The sequence below is a fragment of the Macaca nemestrina genome, chromosome 16, assembly GCF_043159975.1.
Source record: "Macaca nemestrina isolate mMacNem1 chromosome 16, mMacNem.hap1, whole genome shotgun sequence".
Taxonomy (NCBI): Eukaryota; Metazoa; Chordata; class Mammalia; order Primates; family Cercopithecidae; genus Macaca; species Macaca nemestrina.
The window spans coordinates 13,298,633-13,322,390 of NC_092140.1; the positions used below are offsets into that span (position 1 = coordinate 13,298,633).

General features: G+C 40.4%; 1 protein-coding gene across 1 annotated transcript in view; it reads right to left on the minus strand.

Moving 5' to 3' along the window:
- LOC105477975 (propionyl-CoA carboxylase subunit alpha) overlaps positions 1-23,758 on the minus strand; it is a 440,790-nt gene that overhangs the window by 84,263 nt on the left and 332,769 nt on the right. Inside the window, exon 20 of the mRNA XM_011734903.2 lies at positions 18,176-18,274. Within this exon, the coding sequence (XP_011733205.2) occupies positions 18,176-18,274 (99 nt within the window). The remainder of the gene's footprint in view (positions 1-18,175; positions 18,275-23,758) is intronic.

A 23,758-nucleotide genomic window follows, 5' to 3' on the forward strand; every position in this document is an offset into this window, starting at 1 on the left:
TGTGATGTCATACTTCTCCATGGGCCATGAAACTTTTTTGGTGTTTTTTTTTTTTTTTTTTTTAAACAGTGTCTCACACTGTCACCCATGCTGGAGCACAGTGGCACGGTCACAGCTCTCCACAGCAACTGCCTGGACTCCAGCGATTCTCCCACCTCAACCTCCCAAGCAGCTGGGCCCACAGGCATACCCAGCCAATTAAAAAAAAATTATTTGTAGAGACCAAGTCTCACTATGTCGCCCAGGCTGGATGAAACATTCTTCTTTTTTTCCCCCAACTATTTAAAAATGTAATAACCACTCAACTTGTGAGCCCCACAGAAACAGGCAGTGCCTCCTGGTCTAAGCCACCAGCACCTCTCACCTAGGTCTGCAATGGTCAGATCAATCTCCCTGTCTATACCCCAGGGCCTGCAGTGATTTTAAAAACCACATCACATCACTCTCCTATTCAAACCCACCAAACACTCCACAACACGAATCAAAAGAAAAAAAGACAAAACAATTCTTTGGCCCCCAGATGATCTGGTTCTGTTTTCCTCATTCCACTTTCCCCAACTGGCCTTCACACAAAACAAGCTTGTCCCGTCTCAGAGCCTCTGCTTTGCCCCTTCTGCTACCTGGGACTTCCTTCCCCCAGACTTCTGCACGTTTGCCCCCTCCTCCTCGTAGATCTCCGCTCAGTGTTAGCTATTCAGATAGGACTTCCCAGCCATCCTTGCTACAGCTGCCTTCTCTAGTCACTTTCTGTCAATTTTATAGTCTTCATCCAACTTCTTCGTACTCAAATCACCTTATTTAAGTATTTACACGTTTAGTATCTACTTCCCCCTGCTGGAATATAAGTCTTGTTCCTTGTTCTATCCGCAGTGCCTAGAACACCGCCTAGGCCATACTGGGCGTTCCCCTTCTATGTAGGAGACACTAAAACAATATCATCATCCCTTTCGCTGACACTACAAAGGTTAGATTCATTCCCAGGCAAAGAGAAGTAATTTTGCAATATGTAAAATGGAAACATAGATTTTCACATTAAAAACAAATTGTATCGATGAATGTGTGACCATAGGTATAAGTACCAATAAGCTGTCCTTAACATTGCATTCCGTTTAAAGCAGGTCACAATTACATATATAATGACTATCACCTTTCTTTCACCACACTCCCAGTCTGTAAAGGAGGGACAGAAGGGAGGGAAGGTGGAGGAGGCCAAAACCTGACATATCTTAGCAATAAAGATTGATGCAGGCCCGGCACGGTGGCTCACAGCCTGTAATCCCAGAACTTTGGGAGGTCAAGGGAGGTGGATTGCTTGAGCCCAGGAGTTTGAGACCAGCCTGGCCAACATGGTGAAATCCCGCCTCTACTAAAAATACAAAAATTGGCCAGGCATGGTGGCAGGTGCCTGTAATCCCAGCCACTCGGGAAGCTGAGGCAGGAGAATGGCTTGAACCTGGGAGGCTGAGGTTGCAGTAAGCCAAGATCGCGCCATTGCACTCCAGAATGGGTGACAGAGCAAGACTCAGTCTCAAAAAAGAAAAAACAAACAGAAGAAAAAGAAAAAGATGTAAAGAAAAACAGAAAATTTCACTCAAAACTGGAATTTACTTCTATCTTCCCTAAGATACACTTTTCCTAGAGCCTAGGATTAACATAATTCAGTTTTAGAATCCACAAAAATACAAAGTATTCAATGCCTATCATGAGCCTAATGCATGCCAAAACAAATATGAACTGACCACTTGATAAGCTAATAGCAAAATTCTTCATAAAAATTAAGACTTTTATGTGATGAAACATATCCACGCTTATTATTTTCTCCAAATATTTCATCCCTTTTCCTATTTTAAATGGCACTCCAAAGCCAGATAAAAATGTCCTACTTTTCTTATTTTGATAGTCTGCTCCAGCGTTTACAAAATATATTCCTTTTTATATCTTTAAAAAATACTTTAGAAGATTGTTAACAAAATGATTTCTACATTTGTTAGAATCAAATTCATACAAAATTAGCAAAGTTATTCACACAAAGGCAAAAACATTCACAAAACAATAAATCAAATGTTCCAAAAATACCTTCCTAGGATAATAAAATCAGAGGCAATTTCACCTTTAAAAATAATGTCCCTGAACAGTAAGAGGAAGAAATAGTAATAGCTTTCTTTTTCCCCTCACTGATTTCCAACTTGATAATATGTTTTAAAGGCCATTACTGTGGGATTTGTCTTATCGGTCTCCAGTGCAGCTGTTTGTATTATTTTCCACATTTACTACAATCAGTGTTTATACTGTTCAAAATTCTCTTCCTCAGTCAGCAACGAAAATATAATTTTCTAGTTAACAGAAGAGGAGAAAAGCATGTATGTGTGGGGGTGTGGGAGGGGGAAGTTCAGAAAGACATTTTCCCATTCGGTTAAATTTTAAAAGTAACTCCAAATTATAAAACCAAGAAAACTGCTAAGCTTCTAGGACTACATCACAAAAGCAGGTAGCCTTGCATTAAAATTAATATTTTACACCATAGCTGTAAATACATCCCACCTGTTAAATTGCCTCGAAATATTTTAAAGCAGAGTCAACAGAGTTATTTCTGTTCTACTGGTGAGCTTGTTTCTAAGATGTGTAGCTGTAATTGATATGTCAGGAAAATAAAAAGGATATGGTTAATAATTCTCTTTCATTTCCTATTTCATTTGAAAAAAAATACCAACCTCTACTTAGAATAAGTGATTTATATATCCTGAGACTTTCATGTCACATGCAATGAGTCTAGAGAAATCACACGTGTAAAGTACAAAATAAAAATGACTTCAAAGAGGTGGGGGTGGGGGGAACATTTTCAAAACCTGTAAAACATCTTAGGACTAAAAACATAAGACAGTTACTTCCCAATTCATTTGTGTACCAGCAAAGTACAGGCAAAAATGTATGCCGCTTTATTTTTCTAATTAAAATATTAATTTTACTATCTATAAACAGCTATTAGGATTAAAACTAAAGTTTATTCTTGAAGGGCGTGGGAGCTATTTTAATCTAAAAAACTGAAAAGAAAATAACATTTTTAACTTCCTCTCTTAAGTAGATATGAAAATCAACAATTTATTTTCTTCAAAACTGAAATTTAAGGTTACAGTTTTAAAACTGATTCAAATTCTGTGTGGACAAGCATTTGTATATATATTACAGACAGTTTCAGTCTGCAAACAGAACATCTTGTCCATCATATTCATGTGCTTGTGTAATATTTTACATTACATAGGCCCACGGGGCATTTTAAGTTATATATATATATATATCATTTAATACTCTAGTCATTTCGCAAGTAATCCATTTAATCTGGTATTCTTCAGTAAATAACATGAGATTCATGTGACACTATTCCAAATTTGTCTGCTTTAACATAGAAAATTAGTTCCACTTAGCTGAATATCAAAGACCTATTCAATACAGAATGCAGCGGTGCTACAATCAACTCTGCTCTGTTATTTATAATAAATTTATCTTCTCTTGAAAATATTTGAGCAAGAATATGAGAAATAAAAAGAAAAAAGTCTTCAAAGGTACAGCATGAATAGCTTCACATCACACAAATGCAGAAATTGTTAGACTTTAGCAGGATCTCAAGATATTTTCAAAAGTATTTAGCTACTCCTCAGGCCTGAAGGCAACCTGCTGTGAGCAGGTGGATAGAAGAAATCACACCACACAAAGAACAGGCCAACAGCAGTTAGTCGGCTCTGCTTGCAAATGTTCAAACAACGTGACTATGCAAAATGAAAATCTAGTATGTAAAACGTTAACAACAAACAATACATTAAATCCCGGTACACAAATTACACTGTAAGAAATAGAGAACAGCAAAATTGAAGAACTTCTTCCAAGGTCAAAAAAATTACTTCACAGGAATATAGACATAGTAAAAATAAAATAAAATAAAAAACTTCTATTCATCCAGTAGGTTCCACACTCCAAAGGTTCTGGGGTTTGTGAGGAAAACAGAGTGAGCTCACCATGGCCAGGACGTAGCGAATCTGTTTCATTACTTTATGCCACAGGCAGGAAATCATTCCACATTGTAAAAATAGTTCTAATTTTTTAAATCTTCTAAGTGGAAATTTAAAACGTTTGTCAGCTAGATGATACATTCATCTTCTGTTTAAAAATAAATTCAACTCATCTATTCCGAATTTTGAAGTTCCGAATTTAAAAAAATAAAAACCAAAACTATGGTTGACATTAAAGGGGAATACTTTAAAAACCACTGTGTAGGGTTTTCTCCATCTGTCAACACTCTCTGGTTTATACAACATTTTGCCTGGGAGTGGTCTAACCCAGTAACCACTAGCTACACATAGCTACTGAGAACTTGAAATATGACTGATGTGACCGAGGAGTTAAATTTTCAATTGTATTTAATTTTAATTTAAAAACTGAAGCAGCGTAATATCATTTTCTGTTAAGCCCAACTCCATTGTTTTGGTAGGACTGCATTCCACTCTGACCGTTCCATTGTTTAAGATACTGCTGTATTAATGCCAATGTCTATGTTGTTTCTGGTATCACATTAGTAATTTTTAGAAGTCTTTCATGTTGAAATGACAACATTTTGGGTATTATTCTGTGAAAGGGCCACAAATGCAAAGCAGCCCCCAAATGCGGAAGGAGCCAAGAAACCAAAGAATCAGGCAAATAAATCCAGTTTGTTGGTAAAGGGTGTTTTCTTGGGGGAACTTACTTGGGGGAACTTACAGACAGAAGCGTGGTCTCAGATAGCTGCAAGACAGGTATATCCCGCACTGTTACTAGCCAGACCCAGAGCTTATATGCCACAGGAAAAGGGTGTACGTGCTCTATAGAGGCAATTAAAGGCACCCTCCAGAACAGGTGAGAATGCTATGTGCGTCACTGCCTATAATTTGTGTGGTAACATCAAGGCTGCTTTTTTCTTTCACTAAAAACAGTAAATAAAATTGGAATCAGGAGGCGTTCACGAGACTGGGGCTAACGACAAATCAACACGGCTTTGCTGGGAGTGACGGCTCAGGCCTATACTCCCAGCACTTTGGGAGGCAGAGGCAGGATGATCACTGGAGTCCAGGAGTCTGGGCAACACAGTCTGCCCTCATCTCTACAAAAAAAATCAACAAAATTAATTGCACGTGGTGGCACAGGCCTGCAGTCCCAGCTACTCAGAAGGCGGAGGCAGGAAGATCAGTTGAGCCTGGGAGGTTGAGGCTGCAGTGAGCCACGACTGCACCACTGCACTCTAGCCTGGGCAACAGAGCAAGACCCTATCATTTAAAAAAAAAAAAAAAGTAAAATAAAAAATAAATTAAATTTAAAAAACAAGGTTTGCCTTCAAGAGAAAAAAAAATAAAACATGGTGGATTAACAATCAAGATGGAATCACTTCTGTCTCCACAGGTACACTGGGTTAAATAAAAATGCGTTAGTAAAATTAATTCCACTTGTTTCCTCTTTGTTACTATCATTACTAAGAAATTTTAAATGATAGTTGGGAACATTGGCTCACACCTGTAATCTCAGCACTTTGGGAGGCTGAGGCGGGCAGATAACTTGAAGTCAGGAGTTCAAGACCAGCCTGGCCAACGTGGTAAAACCCCCTCTCTACTAAAAATAAAAACATTAGCTTGGCATGGTGGCAAGTGCCTGTAATCCCAGCTACTTGGGAGGCTGGGGCAGAAGAATTGCTTGAACCTGGGAGGCGGAGGTTGCAGTGAACTGAGATGGCACCACTGAACTCCAGCCTGGGCAACAGAGCAAGACTCCGTCTCATTAAAAAAAAAAAAAAAAAAAAGCTAATTAAAACAAAGAAATTTTAAATGATATATATGGCTTGTGTTAGGTTTCTATTCGATAAGGCTATTTAATAAACATCATTACCAACTGACTATTTCTGCAACGAAAATAGACAATGAAAACAGAAACACCAGTTTAAAAAAAAGTAAAGCAAATAAATATAAAATAGTTATTTCATTTTCCTTAAATGATATTTGAAGAAAAGTTGGCTAAATTATTAGCTAAACTAATAGAAGAAGACTTTTTAAAATTCTGAAGAGAACTTTTAATTATTTTCAAGAGTTTTCAATGTTTATGTCCCTGGTTCTTTATCATTTCAAAATATGAGTCCCTCCTCCCTCAGGTAATGCATCACTAGCTCCCATTCAAAGTTATCCACAATGATTAGACTTTTTCCGAGAGTATGATTTTCTTGAAGTCAGAAAGCCAGCATATTGAAAGCAGGCGGGTGGTTATATGGGAGTAAGAGCTGATATGAAGTAGACCTCACCGAGCAACGGACAGTGAGAAAGCCCAGGGCATGCACAAGCCTTTGAGAAAGAAAAAATCAGGAACAGCCAGAGGCAGACCCTTTCCTACACCTATTGATACTACCAATAGCTATCTACACCTGTCAGTAGGTGATTCTGTGGGCCTCAAACAGCCGAGGTGCTACCCAGAGCACACAGAGGCCAACAGAAAGAACCATGCTTGCTGAGCAAGGTGCGCCTCTGTGGTAAGTCCTTGGGAGCCCGCTTGTTTCTTTTTGCTCTCACGGAAACCATGGTTATTCTGTATCAAGAGAGGTCCACCCGCAACACACTAATGGAGTATGGATTTCGCAAATGTTGGGAGGTCAGGAACTAAAAAGAATCAGTAAAACATTCTATAATGTAAGGTGACTGGCTACTTACCCATTCACCCACCCATACCTATTCATCCAATTATTGAGCATTTATACGTGCTGAGAAGACAGCAGGGCAGTGGGAATTAAAAGTCAAATCCACAAGGAAACAGGTGATTTAGATCAATTAAAAGAGGTTAATAACCTATGAAATTTATTATTTCAATGACAGTACTGAGGCAGAAGAATAAGGTCTGGAGGCAGGGAACCTAAGGATGTTTCAGCCCGCTTCCTAGAACTAAATTGAAAGGAAAATCCTAACTTTCCACACCTAAGTAACAAAAGGACCAGAGGCTACTCCCTTTGCAAACCCCCCACCTTTTCTGTGTGGCAGATGGGAAATCGAACAGTCATTTTCCCATCCAACAACAAATCAGAAAATCAGATTGACTGCCGGTCCAGTCTTTGCAACTTTGTAACTTCACCCCAGCCTCTGAATGGTTGCTGTCCACAACCAATCAGACTGATTGCGGGCCAAGTCTTCGTTTGCATAGAAGTGTAACTTTGTAACTTCACCCTACCCCTCTGGTTGCTTTTTGCAACCAATCAGATGTTTGCACAGGAGTGCGATCTTGGTAACTTCACTTCAGCCTCTGGTTGGTTGCTCTCTGCAACCAATCAGACTGATTACGGGCTACCACTTCATTTACATGAGGTGAGTATGAAGTAATCAATGGAAAACTTCTAGAGGGTATTTGGACCCAAGAAGATTCTTGTATCCAGGCCCTTGAGCTCAGGCCCACTCCCACACTGTGGAGTGGTTTCATTTTCTTTCTCTCTCTCATTTTTTTTTTTTTTAATTTGAGACAGAGTTTCGCTCCTGTTGCCCAGGCTGGAGTGCAATGGCTCAATCTCGGCTCACTGCAACCTCCACCTCCTGGGTTCAAGCGATTCTCCTGTCTCTGCCTCCCGAGTAGCTGGGATTACAGGCTTGCACAACCACACTAGGCTAAGTTTGCATTTTTAGTACAGACGGGGTTTCACCATGTTGGCCAGGCTGATTTCGAACTCCTGACCTCACAGGAGATCCACCCGCCTCAGCCTCCCGAAGTGCTGGGATTACAGGCATGAGCCACCGCATCAGGCCACCTGTACTTTCGTTTTCAATAAATCCCTACTTTTGTTCTGTTGTTGCTTCCTTGTTCACTTTGCTGGACATTTTGTCTAATTCTTCGTTCAAAACGCCAAGAACCTGGATAACTTGCAGTCACGACCCTCTACCAGTGACAGTATACACCAAAATACAACTTACTTTTAAAGGAATTTAATGGATAATATTAAGCTTATGAAGTTTACCAATGAAAACCAGGAACATGAATACACGTGATCGGACTGGATGAATTGGGAGCTAATTCTTGAGACAAAGGTAAGTTGTGTTCCCAGCTACTTACTCATCTAATCAGATAAAGAAGTTAAATCCTCCTTAACATGGTCTGGATGTGTGTCCCCTCCAAATCTCTTGCTGAAATGTGATTCTCAACATGGCAGGTGGGGCCTGGTGGGAGGTGTTTGGGTCATGGAGGTAGATCCTGGTTGTTTAAAAGAGTGGGGCACCTCCCAGTTCTCTCTCTCTCTCATTCCTCCTCTTGCCACGTGATGCTCCTCCTCCTGCTTTGCCTCCACCATGATTGAAAGCTCCCTGAGGCCTTCCTCCCCAGAAGCCGAGCAGATGCTGGCACCACACTTCCTGTAGAGCTGGCAGAACCGTGAGCCATGTAACCCGTTTTCTTTATAAATTATGCAGTCTCCGATTTTTCTTTATAGCAATATAAGAACAGACTAACACACTACTTTTCATAGGGGTTCAGCAACAAAATGAAGTAGACGCCAAGTACCCACATATCTTTAAGTCAGATGCTAGCCAAGGTGACCAGGTAGAATGTGCTAGGAAGCTGTGGGACCAGTGACTGCCCATCTCCCACCTCAAAAGAATAAAAGAGGAAAATTAATTTGAGGAGGTCGAATTCTTAAGCTAAGAATTTAAGGCTGAACTCCTTAAGCTATGTGAAAGCGAATTCATGAGAATCACTTATTCATGTGAATTCTTAGTGACAGACCAAGAAGAGAAACTTGTACTTTGTTGGTTTGGTGAGGCAAGGACTTATTACTATTTCCTGTGGCCAGACGTGGATTGTGCAGGAGAAAAGCCGGCGGGGTCATTATGAGGGACCCTGCCCAATGAGAACATTCAGAGTCAACACAGTAGTTGCTCAGGAGGAAAAGACAGGAGGCATTTAGTGTTCTGCAGGTGAGAAGTTCCCCCAAATCCACATGAAAGTATCCCAGGGCTACCTGCCAGCTTTGGACATCTGCCCACGAGAATGAATGCCGGGTTGCCTCTGCCCCAGTCAACCTGGTTCTTCCTGCCATGCTCTTCTCATCTTTACCCCATACTGTAAATTCTGAGAGACCCAATATAGCAGCTCTGAAGTAGAAGAGGGTGTTGTTGAGGCTCAGAAAACAATACCCCAAAGTGAAGGCCTCGGAAGTAACCTCAGAACCAAGGTCTTTGACCTTCTGCCCTCCTGTCTCTCACTCCTCATTCTCTCCTGATGAGAGTCACAGACATCAGAACTCCTGTCCCGCAAAGACAACTATGAAACTAGAAATAGGACTCTAACCCCTCCCTGCCTTTCTAAGAGCTGCCCATAAAGAAATTCTCTGGCCTACCCTTCTCTCCAACAGTAGCAGGTCATAAGACCGTATGGGTCTTGTCCCATACCTGGGAGGAAGAAATGGTACAAGAGAGGCCAGGAAGATCTGAACAGACAGGCCTTGCTGGGTTCCCCTCAGCCTACTAGCATTCACTCATATTCTTTGTCCAATCAGTTTTACACGGCTGCCCATTCTTCATTAAACCTAAGCATTAAAATGGACAGCTTTCCTTGTATCTTTGGATCTTTGTTCTGAAGACTCACATCTCACATAAAACTTTGATTAACTCTCAGTTATACTTTTCTCTTGTTAACCTGTCTTTTGTTATAGGAGTGTCTGCCATTGACACCCTTATGATGGGGAGGAGCGGGATCACACCCTTTTGCCCCTACAATATAAAGCAAGCAAGAAGAAAGTGACATTCTCCTCTGCCCTAGTAAAGGTTTCTCAGTGTGAGGTCAAACTGAGTTTAGACAGGAGAGGTTTTACCAGTTTTGATATTACAATGAATTAGACTTTGAAACACACCCTCCTCTCCCAAATACAATATAGCTTGTTTATTACCTGGTAGCAACATTACAGACTGTTAGAATGGAATGTGGTTTTATATATGGGAAGGAAAGAAGCTGAGATAAAGCGTTCAAAACAAACAAACAAACATCCTACAAGTATTCAGAATGCTTCTTCTTCAGTTACTATCCAGATAAGTCCTGCTCCACAATGAGATACCACTTCACCCCCAATAGGATGGCTATTATAAAACAAAACAAAACAAAACAAAAAATAACAAGTGTTAGCAAAGATGGCACAAAATTGAAATTATTGTGCACTGCTAATGGGAATGTAAAATGGTGCAGCAACTATGGAGGTTCCTCAAAAAATTAAACATACAATTACCACGTGATCCAGCAATTCCACTCTGGGTATATACCCAAAAGAATAGGGTACTCAAACAGATATTTGTACACCCATGCTCATGGAAGCATAATTCACAGCAGCCAAAAGGTAGAAACAACCCAAATGTCCATTGACAGATGAATGGATAAACATGTAGTATATTCACACAATGGAATATTATTCAGCTATAAAAAGGAAAGACATCCTGTCACACGCTATAACCTGGATGAACCTTGAAGACAGTATGCCAAGTGAAATAGGCCAGCACAAAAGACAAATACTATATGATTTCATTTACAGGCAGTACCCATACCCACAGTAGTCAAATTCATAGAAACAGAAAGTAGAATGGCGGTTGCCAAGGGCTGAGGGAGGAGGATGGAGAGTTCAGTGTTTCATGAGAACAGAGGTTCAGTCTGGGAAGATGAAAAAGTTCTAGAGACAGATACTGGTGATAATTGCGTGACAATGTGAATGTACCTAATGCCACTGATATGCCTAAAATTATTAAAATGGAAAATTTTATGCTACCAATATTTTACCACAATTAAAAAAAAAAACCTGCTAAGGGTACAAAATAGTGTTAGAGAAAGAAAACCCTAACAAAAGACCAGAGGATTTAATCTCAGATGAGCACAGAACTGAATTTCTGGGTTTTTTAACCTGTTTTTATAGATCAGTAGATGGTTGGTAGCTTGGTTTGTAAAAGCAAATAATATAGGATTCACTTTCAAAAACTTGCCTCGAGGGGATAACCACCTAAGAATGACAGTCAAGGCTGGAGGAAAAAAGAAAAACAACTCATATTGAAAACACAAGAAGACAAATGGTCAAGGCAGGAGCCCAGGTGTACACTGCAGATAGAATTTTGTGATCCTTATAGTACCCATCATGTATCTGCAAAGAGTACTTAATGAATTGGGTCAAGTTTTCATCATCAGCCTCTCTCAAACTCAACCCGCTTTTTCTCTACACGGCTTGAACACTAGTGGAGGATGAAGGCAGTAATAGGATTGTCTTCTAAATGAACTCCATCTCCACTTCACCCTTCAATCCCTTAACCCCTCCTCTATTATGAGGACACATCAATATTCTACAACGACATTTTGATGGACGTTACTTTACTCTGCAAAAAGTTTTAATATCTCCACTGCTATCTGAAAAGCATAGATTCTTTAGGCTCTCATTCACTATCTGGCTCCTCCAACCTATTTTCCATGTTTAGCTCTCATTACTTCCCTAAATGAATGCTTCCCAATTTGCCTCTGGATTCACAAACACGTTTTTCTAAGGTGTATCTCAAATATCATCTGATGCCCTTGGCTTGCAACCCACACACACACACACACACCCCTTACTATTTTAAGTGGTTAAGGGTTTCCAAAGGATTAACAAAAAATGAAAGAGAGCTCACAGAAGCAAATATACTGAGGATCATATTAAGTGAAAAATCATCTTTTTATTTACAATTAATTGAGAATCACAGAAACAGTAAGCTTTTAAAGAATTTTGGAGTTGGAAAGGTGAGGTGGTGGCAAGGTAGTAAGGGAAGAGAAGCAGGGCTGTCATTAATTTGTGCCGGCATAACTAGTTACCTGTATTTTATTATTTATTTATTAGTTTTTGAGATGGAGTCTTGCTCTGTCGCCCAGGCTGGAGCACAGGGGCCGAGCCTCTTGAGCAGTGGGGACTGCAGGCGTGCACCACCACCCCCAGTTAATATTTTGTATTTTCAGTAGAGACAGAGTTTCACCATGTTGGCCAGGCTGGTCTGGTATCAAACTCCTGACCTCAGGGGATCCATCCGCCTCAGCCTCCCAAAGTGCTGGGATTACAGGCTTAAGCCACCACACCCAGCCTGGTATCTGTATTTTAAAAGTAAAATGACTCACACTATGTACAAAAGTCAATCCCATGAGGATTAAGGAGTTAACTTTGAAAAGCACAATTTAAAAAGGTTTAAATGAAAATATAGGTATCTTTGTGAGCTTAGGAGTAGAAGAGGATTATCTACACAAACGCAAAACACACAAACCATAAAGGAAAATACTGCAAATTCTGACATTAAATCTCGTCTTAAAACTTCACTTGGGTAACTTAAAACAATAAAAACACAAGCTACTTTAACAACACATATGACAAAGGATTAGGAGCCATAACACAGGAAGAACTTTTATGAGTCAATAAGAAAAAGACAACCCAATTAAAAAAGTGGGCAAAAGTCATGAGCAGGTATTTTGCAGAAGAGAAAACAAGACTGCCAATAAATGTGTATTTTCAATGTTCATTGTCACACTAATCAGGGAAGTATACATTAAAACCATAATGAGATGCCATCTAAACCCACTAGTCGGGAAAAACCTAAGTAGTTTGGGAATGCCAAAGGTTCACCGGGATGTGAAAAAAAATGTTAAGGGCACAGATTCCTTGGTTCAAATTCTGGCACTTCCATTTACTACCAGATGGGAAAGCAACTTAGCCTCTACAAGCCTCTGTTTTCCCAAATACAAAATGAGGGATAACACTAGTACATACTTTATTGGGTTTCTGGGGGCATTAGACAAATTCATACATACAAAGTGTTTAGAATAGTCAGTGCTGGGCATAGTAAGTACAGAATAAGGTTAGCTCATTGTTCCCGTTATGACTATCATCTTCAGTACTGGTGGGCACGGAAGCTGGTTCAGCCACACAGGGAAACCCATCTGGCCTTGCTGTGCAGGAAGGAGAAAACACAAGCCCCACAGCGTGGCTGTTCTACCGGCACATGACCTGGAGAACCTCCTCTTGACAGAGGAAACAGGAAGTAGAATGTTCATATAAGCATCACTGTGACAACAAAATAAGGAAAATAACACAAATGTCTATTTAGAGGAGAATAAATAATTTGTGGTATATTAATATGATGGATGGAAGTAAATAAACTGCAGCTATAGGCAGCAACATGGGCCAGGCTCACAAACATCATGCTGGCGGGGAGAAGGCAACTTCCGGAAAAATACAGGGAGGACAGGGGCAATTACAAAGTTCAAAAACAAGAGCAGTTCAACAAGATACTGCTCACAGTGTTTGTGTATTCGTAAATATCCCTAGAGAAGAGCAAGGCAGCAATCAATTTAAAACTCACAATGGTATTCTTCAGGGACACTGGAAAGGAGGATTTAATCAAGGAAGAGTGATACAAACAGCACTGATAATTTTTTGGGGTTTTTTTGTGTGTATGGTTTTGTTTTTTTTGTTTTTTTTTTTGAGATGGAGTTTCGCTCCTGTTGCCCAGGCTGCAGTGCAATGGCACAATCTCGGCTCACCACAACCTAGGTTCAAGGGATTATCTTGTCTCAGCCTCCTGAGTAGCTGGGATTAAAGGCATGCGCCACCATGCCTGGCTAATTTTGTATTTTTAGTAGAGATGGGGTTTCTCCACCTTGGTCAGGCTGGTCTCGTCCGAACCTCAGGTGATCTGCCTGCTTCGGCCTCCCAAAGGCTGGGATTACAGGCATGAGCCACCATGCCCAGCCTGTTTTCTTTTTTTTAAATCTAGATAGTGGGTAAACAGGTTTTCATTGGGTTATTCTTTAGCTTTTGTATAGATATAACATATTTTTGGCCTGGCACGATGGCTCATACCTGTAATCCCAGCAATTTGGGAGGTTGAGGCAGGTGGATCACCTGAGGTCAGGAGTTTGAGACCAGTCTGGCCAACATGGCGAAACCCCATCTCTACTAAAAATACAAAAATTAGCCAGGCGTGGTAGCACATGCCTGTAATCCCAGCTATTCCAGAGGCTGAGGCAAGAGAATCGTTTGAACTCAGGAGGCAGAGGTTGCAGTGAGCCAAGATCACACCACTGGACTCCGGCCTGGGCAACAGAGGGAGCTCTGTCTAAAAAAAATAAAACAAAATAATAAGCTGGGCGTGGTGACTCACGCCTGTAATCCCAGCACTTTGGGAGGCTGAGGCGGGCGGATCACTTGAAGTCAGGAGTTCAAGACCAACCTGACCAACATGGAGAAACCCCGTCTCTACTAAAAACACAAAATTAGCCGGGCATGGTGGCACATGCCTGTAATCCCAGCTACTCAGGAGGCTGAGGCAGGAGAATCACTTGAACCCAGGAGGCGGAGGTTGCAGTGAGCTGAGATCTCGCCATTGCACTCCAGTCTGGGCAAAAAGAGTGAAACTCCGCCTGAAAAAAATAAATAAAATAATAATAATAATAGTAATAAATATTATTTTATATCAAATGAGGTTTAATAAAATTTAATGATATGTTAATGATAAATAGTAATATTTAATAATAATATTTAAGAATATAAAGTTTATATGTATCCTCAAAAATCCAGAGAAAAAAGAACTGTAGTTATTACTTTAAAATAGCTACAATTACTATAATAATCAATTACTACAGTAATCAATTTCAAGTGATTACTGTAAAATCACTTGAAAAATATCTTTGTAATATTCATTCCTTATTTCTCAGAATTTACCATAAACAATTGCAAAGAGATACACAAACACTCATAATTGCATTTCATAGCTATCTGCTTGGAGGTGTTAGGCTGGAACTCTTGGAGCAATGCAGCCCAGGAAGCAAGCAGAGAGAGGAAAGGGGGGGTCAGGAATAGAATGTGGAGATTTGCCCATGCTAACGGTGGCCAGAAGAGAAATCAGCAGACGACTGTAAAGCCACCAGTTCTTTCCCCTGTCGCGCTTGCAGGTCCCTTCTACACACAGTGCCCTCATCGCCGCAGGGGCTAAGACTTCTCACCTCCGAATCCCTAACATCTGCTGACCTCTCTCTTTGCCTCCAATCTTCACCTCATCCTTCTTCAAGCCACTCTCCACAAAGCAGCCAAAAACCAAAAGCACGTCGTAAACTACAATTCTGTTCGATCATCACTTCCTTACTGAAAGCTCTTCCACGGGTCCCTACTGACCTAGGAATAAAGTAGAGCCTGTCCTATGTCCTTAACAAGGCTTGTGTGACTTGGCTCCTACCCACCTTGCTGGGGCACACCACCCCTCAGCTCATTTTCTGAAAGCAGAAGGCGTCCAACTGTGGTCCAGACCAGCAGCATTAGCATTACCTGGGGGCTTGCCAGAAATGCAGACCTAGCCCAGACCTACTAAATCAGAGTAAGCTATGGGTGAGTCCAACAACTTGAGTTTCCACAAGGCTTCTAGTTGATTCTAAAGCACATTAAAGATTAAGCATCTATGGTTTAAAGCATGAATGACAGGTAATTATAATTTGAAGAACAATTTGATAGGAAAAATCGCAAAGTACTATAGCATAGTTGGGGGAAGCACACATGACTGCCACGGATAAAATTTCTGCTCTGCTTCTTCCTAGCTTTGTGATGCCCAGGAAGTTACACAGCTGGCCTCAGCATCTTGCAATGCTTGATAGCAAGGATCCTACTACAGCAAGACTGCTCAGATTTAAATCACGGCTCTAGGCTGAGGTGGGGGGTTGGGGGGCCGTCGCCTGGGAGGTCAAAGCTGCAGTGAGCCCAGATTGTGCCACTGCACTCCAGCCTGGGTGACAGAGCGAGATCCTGTCTCGTTTAAAAAAAAAAAAAAAAAAAAAAAAAAAAATCATGGCTTTACCTCTTATTAGCTGGTGACCTTCAGTAAGTCACTTACTTTCTCTGAGCCTCAGTTGTCTCATTTATAAAATTATAAATAGCACCTACTTCATACAATTGTGAGGATCAAAGAAGTTCATATCTGTACTATGTTTAAAACTACACCTGATACACAGTAAGCACTGTGTTATTTATTGTTACTACAATTGTTATTATTTTCACAGAGGCCACATTACATTTTTGGAAAGAGTCAACACAATGCTAATGCCTACAGAAAGTAAATAAAATCTACCCCCTTTCATAAGGAAAAACTCTCCTTACCTTTTTTTTTTTTTTTAGGTAAATGACTTTTTTTTCCTAGTACACCATTTACCTCTCTGAGTTTATTTCCTTCCAATTAGAGAGTACTTAACTTGATGCAATGACCTCTTCCTAAGAGTCAAGGGATCTGCCTTTAAGGGGTCACTTATTTCAGACACATTAATTCTTTTTGTAGCAAAGTACGTACAAGATTAAAAAGGGATTTACTGAACATGATCCCTACACTAGGGAAAATATTTTTGATTATTCTACATATATATCCACATTAATCTAGCTGTAAATTCTACATGTAAAAGTGCCACCAAGGCAACTATCTGCACAGTCACTGAAAAGGATGATGAAAGTATCACAATAGAAAAAAATCTGCATAACAGGAGTTTGCACCTCTTTCTTCTGACTACTGAGAGTTAACACTATGTCCCTCTGACAAATACCTGAGCCATAACACATTCAATGCACTATAGAGTCTATCGAACATAAACCAGTATAACAAAACCAGTTTTGTTGTTGTTGTTTATTTGTTTTTGTTTTATTTTTAAGACAGAGTCTTGTTCTGTTGCCCAGGCTGCAGTGCAATGGCATAATCCTGGCTCATCGTAACCTCCACCTCCCAGGTTCAAGCAATTCTCCTGCCCTAGCCTCCCGAGGAGCTGGGAATACAGATGCCTGCCACCACATCTGGCTAATTTTTATATTTTTAGTGGAGACGGGGTTTCACCATGTTGGCCAGGCTAGTCTGGAACTCTTGACCTCAGGTGATCCACCTGCCTTGGCCTCCCAAAGTGCTGGGATTACAGGCGTGAGCCAACGTACCCAGGCATCACAGTTTTTAAAGACACAATAATACATGGATCTCAGTAACGTGAAATTATGTCGTGACATTTTTTTCAAGGGTTCACCTCATAATTTATTCTGATATAATATTATATAAAGTTATATAATATAAGTTATAAAATAGAAAAGACAGGAGTTAGAAAATTTAAAAAATGAGAAAAAATATATGGGGACAAGTCACAAAACCAAAGTTAAAATATAGGGCTCATTACCAAGAGTTCAAGGTTACTTGGAACCATAGAGATAATATATATCAATTGAAACTGACTTAGAAATCAGTTGAGTCATCATATATTTTTTGTGGATTCTGAAATCCTCTGCCCCAGTCTCTCATAGAGGTAGATAAGAATCAGGTATGGAGTAAGTAGTCTTATCTGTGATTATCCTGATTTCTCAAGGTTTTTAAAACCAGTTTCCTGTATAAAATCAAGTTAAGATCATTTTCATAAAAAAGAACAAAGAATGAGCATTTAATGCTATGGGTGGGACTAGATTTTTATTAGCCTGTGATAGCCACATGTTCCATGATTTTTTGTTTCTTTGTTTTTCTAAAACACTAAACCTCAAACAGGAGGCAAGGTGAAGGATTTTGGCAGAATCTCTTTTCATAACTTTTCTACTTTAAAATGGAAGTCACAGGTTACAAAAAACATTCTGTCGACTCTGGGTTCCAAGGTATCTCCTCAAGGCAGGACATTTTATATTGAGGTGAAAAGAAAGATTAATAAGTTAAGATTACTAAATTTTTAAAGGACATCAGTGAGCCGTGGAAAGTCAACCTGGAAAACACATGTTTTGCTAGCCTAACACTACGTAATTTCAACTGCACAGAAAAGAAAGGTAACAAAGTAAGTTGTATTTTACAACTAAAAACCCACAGAGGGGGGAAAAAAACAGCTAATCGAGTATTTTTAGAAAAGCATGCAGAATTCCTTGTTTACAACAAAGTACAATACATGAAGCTTTTTGGACTGTCTGAAAAAAGAAAACATTAATTGCTCAGGTTAACACTTAAGATCCTCTAAGATAAGAAAAGAAAAAGTTTTCGACTATAAAAAGCATAAGGTGAATAAAATACAGCTTTTCCCTCCTGTAGCTGTAAGTATTAGCCACACAGGTGCTGACAAGGATTCTGGACTTGAGGAGGCCTTCTAAGGAAATCCTTACAACACTCACCTGGACAGTCCTCTGAGTGCCATCAACGCTGACGGACAATAAGGGCAAAGCCAGGTTCCACGTGCTGGTCACATTTAGTTTCGACCCATCAACTTCCACCTGTTGTGACACCAAATAAGACCATTACCATGAAGAAAGACAGAAAACTGATCTCAAGTTCATTGCTGCATACAAAGCAGCAGCCATTTTAAACAGATGGCTCCCAAACAACCTGTCATGTTTACTGCTCCAGCCATGAAAGACAGGGTCCAACAACAGCGTCTTCCCAGTCATCTCTGGGGAGAGGTGAAGGACCTGTGAACAGCTGCCTCTGGGTACTGAGGCTTCAAGTGATTTCCGCAAGTAACAAACAGCCTTCTAACTCGAAACCTATCTGGACATGCTACATTTACTGCAATTAGACAAGTAATGCATATAAATTCCAGTGACATCTTGCAACCCACACAACAGGGCTTGCATATAATATCCTCTCCAAGGACCAAGGAAGAACTTTTTCTCTGTTAATTTTAATGAAGGACTATGCATTGTTATCTTAATTAAACAGAAGCTTTAATTAGACAAAATTCTTTGGTGTTGAATATCAAAAGTCCATTCAAACTTTGCAAAGTTCTGTCATATTTCTGTCAATCATAAATGACTAACTTCATCCAGTCATCTTTCATGAATATGCAAAAAAAGACCCATAATCTTTCAAAACAGGGATACTCGTAAAAGAAAAAAAAATAATTTCCAAATAAATATAAAAGTAATGGAAATTTAAAAATCATAGCTAATTTAAAATGAAAGTACCATCGTTTTCTTTCTTTCACTCACTGATGCTTATTCCCTAACTCTTTAATATGAGAGGCTTACAGATGACATTATTATATGGTAGACAACCTAACAAGGGGATACTTAAGCTTGCTCAAGTTTCCAAATAAACCTGCAGCAGAACCATGATATATGATCCCTAACAATTCCCCCACTATCACTTATTTCTCTTAAAAGATACTCATTAAAATCAGATTATCAGAGACCTATTTCCCCTTCTGCTGGACCCTTGGGGACAGGTCGGGAGTGGCAGTGGACAAAGATTGCTGAAAACATTCTGACATGTATCGGGTGCCCTAAAAATATCCAGGTGAGAGGTCTGCTTCTGGGACACAGTGTAAGGGAGGCTGCAGGCTTGCAGTGAAGCCCAGGGCTCAGTTTTGTGGCATTCTGAATATGGCGTGGCAGCAACAGCACAGCATGGCTGGAGGTAGGGGCTGGGCAAATAACCCAAGTACATCATGATAGGAATCCAGAAGCTCTGACCAGTGAAGACCTGGGTCAGGATGAAGACCATACAGTATGGGGAACACCACGACTGCAGGCAAATACAGTTGATCCTTGGAATCCATGGGAGACGGGTTCCAGGAGCACTACTCCCGCCCCGCCCTGCAGATACCAAAATCCGGGGATGTTCAAGTCCCTGATAGAAAATGGGGTAGTATTTGCATCTAACCCATGCACATTCTTCCATATACTTTGAATCATCTCTAGATTACCTATAATATCTTTGAATTATAATACCTAACACAATGTAAATGCTATCTAAATCGTTGTTATACTCTATTGTTTAGGGAATAAAGGCGGGGGAAAAAAGGCTGTACTATTCAGTACAGATCCAAATCTTTCCCTCCCCGCCCCCCTACCCCAAATATCTGCAGTTGGTCGGAGCCACAGACGCGGAGCCCATGGATACAGAGGGCCGACCGTAGTAGATCTAAGGACAGCAGAAGCCTCCTCAAGGCTTTCAGAGCCTAAACAGAGAGAGTCATTACTCAGTGGTTACCAACCCAGGCCCTCGTAGCAAAGCCTTAGGGGGACTGCGTGTGAGTCTACGTTCTCCCCACGTCAGCACCGCGAGGCAGATCTGACCATCATTCCCAAAGGCCCCCCTCACAGCTCCCAGACCTCACCTCAGTGGAAGCTGGGGATGGAAGAAAACTGAAACACATTACCCCAAAGAGACTGTTTAAACCAACAGAGGCCAAGATCCTGTTTACTCCCATATTTTTCTTCCCACCATCCACTACTAAAGGTAGAGGGCCTCTGACGAAGACGATAGGTGATAGAAAATACAGTACATTTTGTCATCTACATAATGAGTCATGAGTAGAAATTTGCAACTTCACTACACAACTGAAACAAGGAAGCCATCATGACTCCAAATCATAAGCTGAAACCTATCTGCCAGTACTAAGTGGCGAAAGGGAATGTGCGGAAAGCCATCACAGGCCTTCTCAGGCTTCCAGCGATACACAGATACATAATTCTGAATAAGAGGTACAGTGATTCTACTGATGCTTGCATCCAAGCGGGGAATCCAGATGGAAGTATAGGCCATAGGAGAAGTAGAGAATGTCTCTTTGAACCACGGGTTAATACCAGAGAAAGGTGGGCTGGCTGAACAAAAGAATCCTTGTTACTATGCCAGATCCACTGTGCACACGCAACTCTTCAGTCAAGGGTGATTGAAGGGGCAGATGTAGAGTGGAGGTAGCATTTCGTGATAGACTCTGACATGAAGAACCAGCCTACCCTTTCAAACTAAATAACAGATTTGGTGAGAAATGACTAAGTAATAAGTCAAAAAAAAAAAAAAAAAGGCTGTAGCCTGCTGCACCCATCCTCCCGCCCTATTCCAACATAAACAACACTCAGAAAACAACCAATACTGGATGTCTGCATACAATTTGGAAAAAAAAAAAAAAAAAAAAAAAAAACTCAGAAAGAGGTAAATTAGCAGCATATAACACAAGAACTACTCAAAGAAACACAGGAAGAGTTCAGATAAATAGTTCTCCAAAGTCTCAAAGGCAACCATAGGAAATGTGACCCCTCTTAAAAAAAAAAAAAAAAAAGAGCTCAAAGAAGAAAAACAAAGGTTCAAAGACAAGATTATACAACAACAGAAGGAAATGAAAATCAAGCTGATAGAACTCAGAAAAAAATGGAGAAAAAAATAACATTATTGAGATAAAAGCCACATTAAGAAGCAACCAAAAATAGAATAAACGTGACTAAAAAGAAAGATAAGGATGGGAGAAATCATATAAAATGAAACAGATAAGACTAACAATATAAAACCAATTTACTGAGAAGACAACAGATATAGAGAAGGAAGCGGGGTAGAAAGAATATGTAACTCTCCAAAGAGGCTCACAAAGCAAAAAGAACAAATGTACATTCAAAGATATATAATAGGATAAAACCTGTCAAAATAAATAAAACCTGGAATTTGTGGATTGATTATGTTTATACAACTTTAAGGCTAAAGAAAGAACCAGGCATGGTGGCTCACGCTTGTAAGCCCAGCACTTTGGAAGGCCCAGGCAGGAGCACTGCTTGAAGCCTGGAGTTTGAAACCAGCCTGGGCAATAAAGTGAGACCCAGTCTACAAAAAAAAAATGTTTTTAATTAGCCAGGCATGATGGCCAGTGCCTGTAGTCCCAGCTACTCAGGAGTCTGAGGCAGGGGGAGATTGCTTGAGCCCAAGCCTTCCAAGCTACACTGAACCATGATTTTGCCACTGCACTCCAGGCTGGATGACAGAGCAAAATGCTGTCCAAAAAAAAAAAAAGAAAAAAGGAAGAAAAGAAAAGAGAAGAGAAAAAGGAAAAGGAAAAGAAAAAGACTGAAAAGAAAGTGTGGAGGTATTAAGTTAGAAATAAAAAACTCATGGGCCAGGCGCAGTGGCTCATGCCTGTAATCACAGCACTTTGGGAGGCCAAGGGGGGGCAGATCATGAGGTCAGGAGTTTGAGACCAGTCTGACGAACGTGGTGAAACCCCGTCTCAACTAAAAATACAAAAATTAGCCGGGTGTGGTGGTACACACCTGTAGTCCCAGCTACTCGGGAGGCTGAGGCAGAAGAATTGATTGAACCTGGGAGGCAGAGGTTGCAGTGAGCTGAGATCACGCCACTGCACTTCCGCCTGCACAAGAGAGCGAGACTCCATCTCAAATAAATAAATAAATAAATAAGAAATCATGTATACGAAAGGAAAAAAACTCAGGTCAGCCTAATTTCTCAAAAGCAACACAGATACAGAAGACCACACAGCAATATGGTCTAAATACTAAAAAAAGGAAATGTCCCCCAATTTTACACCCAGCAAAGGTATCCTAAAAGTATAACAAATAAATATATATTCTGTAGAATGTAAAAACGTAGTGCCCCTTCTTTAAAAAAAGTCATCTCTATACGTATTGATTTGAAACCATTTTCAAGAAAATACAGAATAGTGTATACAGTGTGCTATCTTTTTTTAAAAAAAATAACTATACATGTGTGTTTTTAAATGCAAAGAGTATCTCTGGACAAATGCTTAAGAGGAACAGAGTAGCTAAGGAACAGGGATGAAAGGAAGGCTTGTTTTTCACCACAAATCCATTTGGACTTTTTACCGTATATACATACGGTACTTTAATTTTTTTTTGAGACAGAGTTTCACTCTGTGGACCAGGCTGGAGTGCAGTGGTGCGATCTTAGCTCATTGCAACCTCCATCCACCTCCTGGGTTCAAGTGATTCTCATGTCTCAGCCTCCTGAGTAGTGGGAATTATAGGCGCCTGCGACCAGGCCCGGCTAATTTTTGCATTTTTAGTAGAGATGGTGCTTCACTATGTTGGCCAGGCTAGTTGCAAACTCCTGACCTCAGATGATTGGCCCGCCACGGCCTTCTAAAATACTGGGATTACAGGCACGAGTCACTATGTCCGCTCTAAAATTTTTTTTCAAGCGAAATGTGCTCATTTTCTGTCATTATAATATGCAATCAACAGCCACTTCAGACCTCTCACTAGTAGGCACACAATAAATAGTAGCTGTTTTTTCAAAACTGCATTTTAGTTAACAGGTGGATACTAATTTCTATTTCTCTGGTTGTAGATTTACAGACTTCAACTACAACACCAAATTTTACAATGTGTTTCAGATAATCTCTCTTCCTCATCTGAAAAAGAGGGACCTGAACTAACAAGGTCAAATATCTCTGCTACATCTATAATTCTGTGTTTACAAAGCCCTTCTATTTCAGATGTATTTAGATGGTTAATTTCTTTGTGTGTTTTTTTTTTTTTTTCTTTGAGATGGAGTTTTGCTCTTGTTGCCCAGGCTGGAGTGCAAAGGCGTATTCTTGGCTCACTGCAACCTCTGTCTCCCAGGTTCAAGTGATCTTCCTGCTTCAGCCTCCAGAGTGGCTGGGATTACAGGTACATGCCACCAAGACTGGGTAATTTTTGTATTTTTAGTAGAGACCGGGTTTCTCCATGTTGGCCAGGCTGGTCTCGAACTCCTGACCTCAGGTGATCCACCTGCCTCAGCCTCCCAAAGTGCTAGGATTACAGGCGTGAGCCACCACACCCAGCCCTTTGTTAGTTTTTTTTGAGACAGGGCCTCACTCTGTCACCCAGGCTGGAGTGCAGTGGCATGATCATGGCTCACTGAGCCTTGCCCTCCCAGGCTCAAGTGATCCTCCCACCTCAGCCTCCAGTGTAGCTGGGACTACAGGTACAAGCTACCACCTCCAGATTTATTCATTTATTTGTTTATTT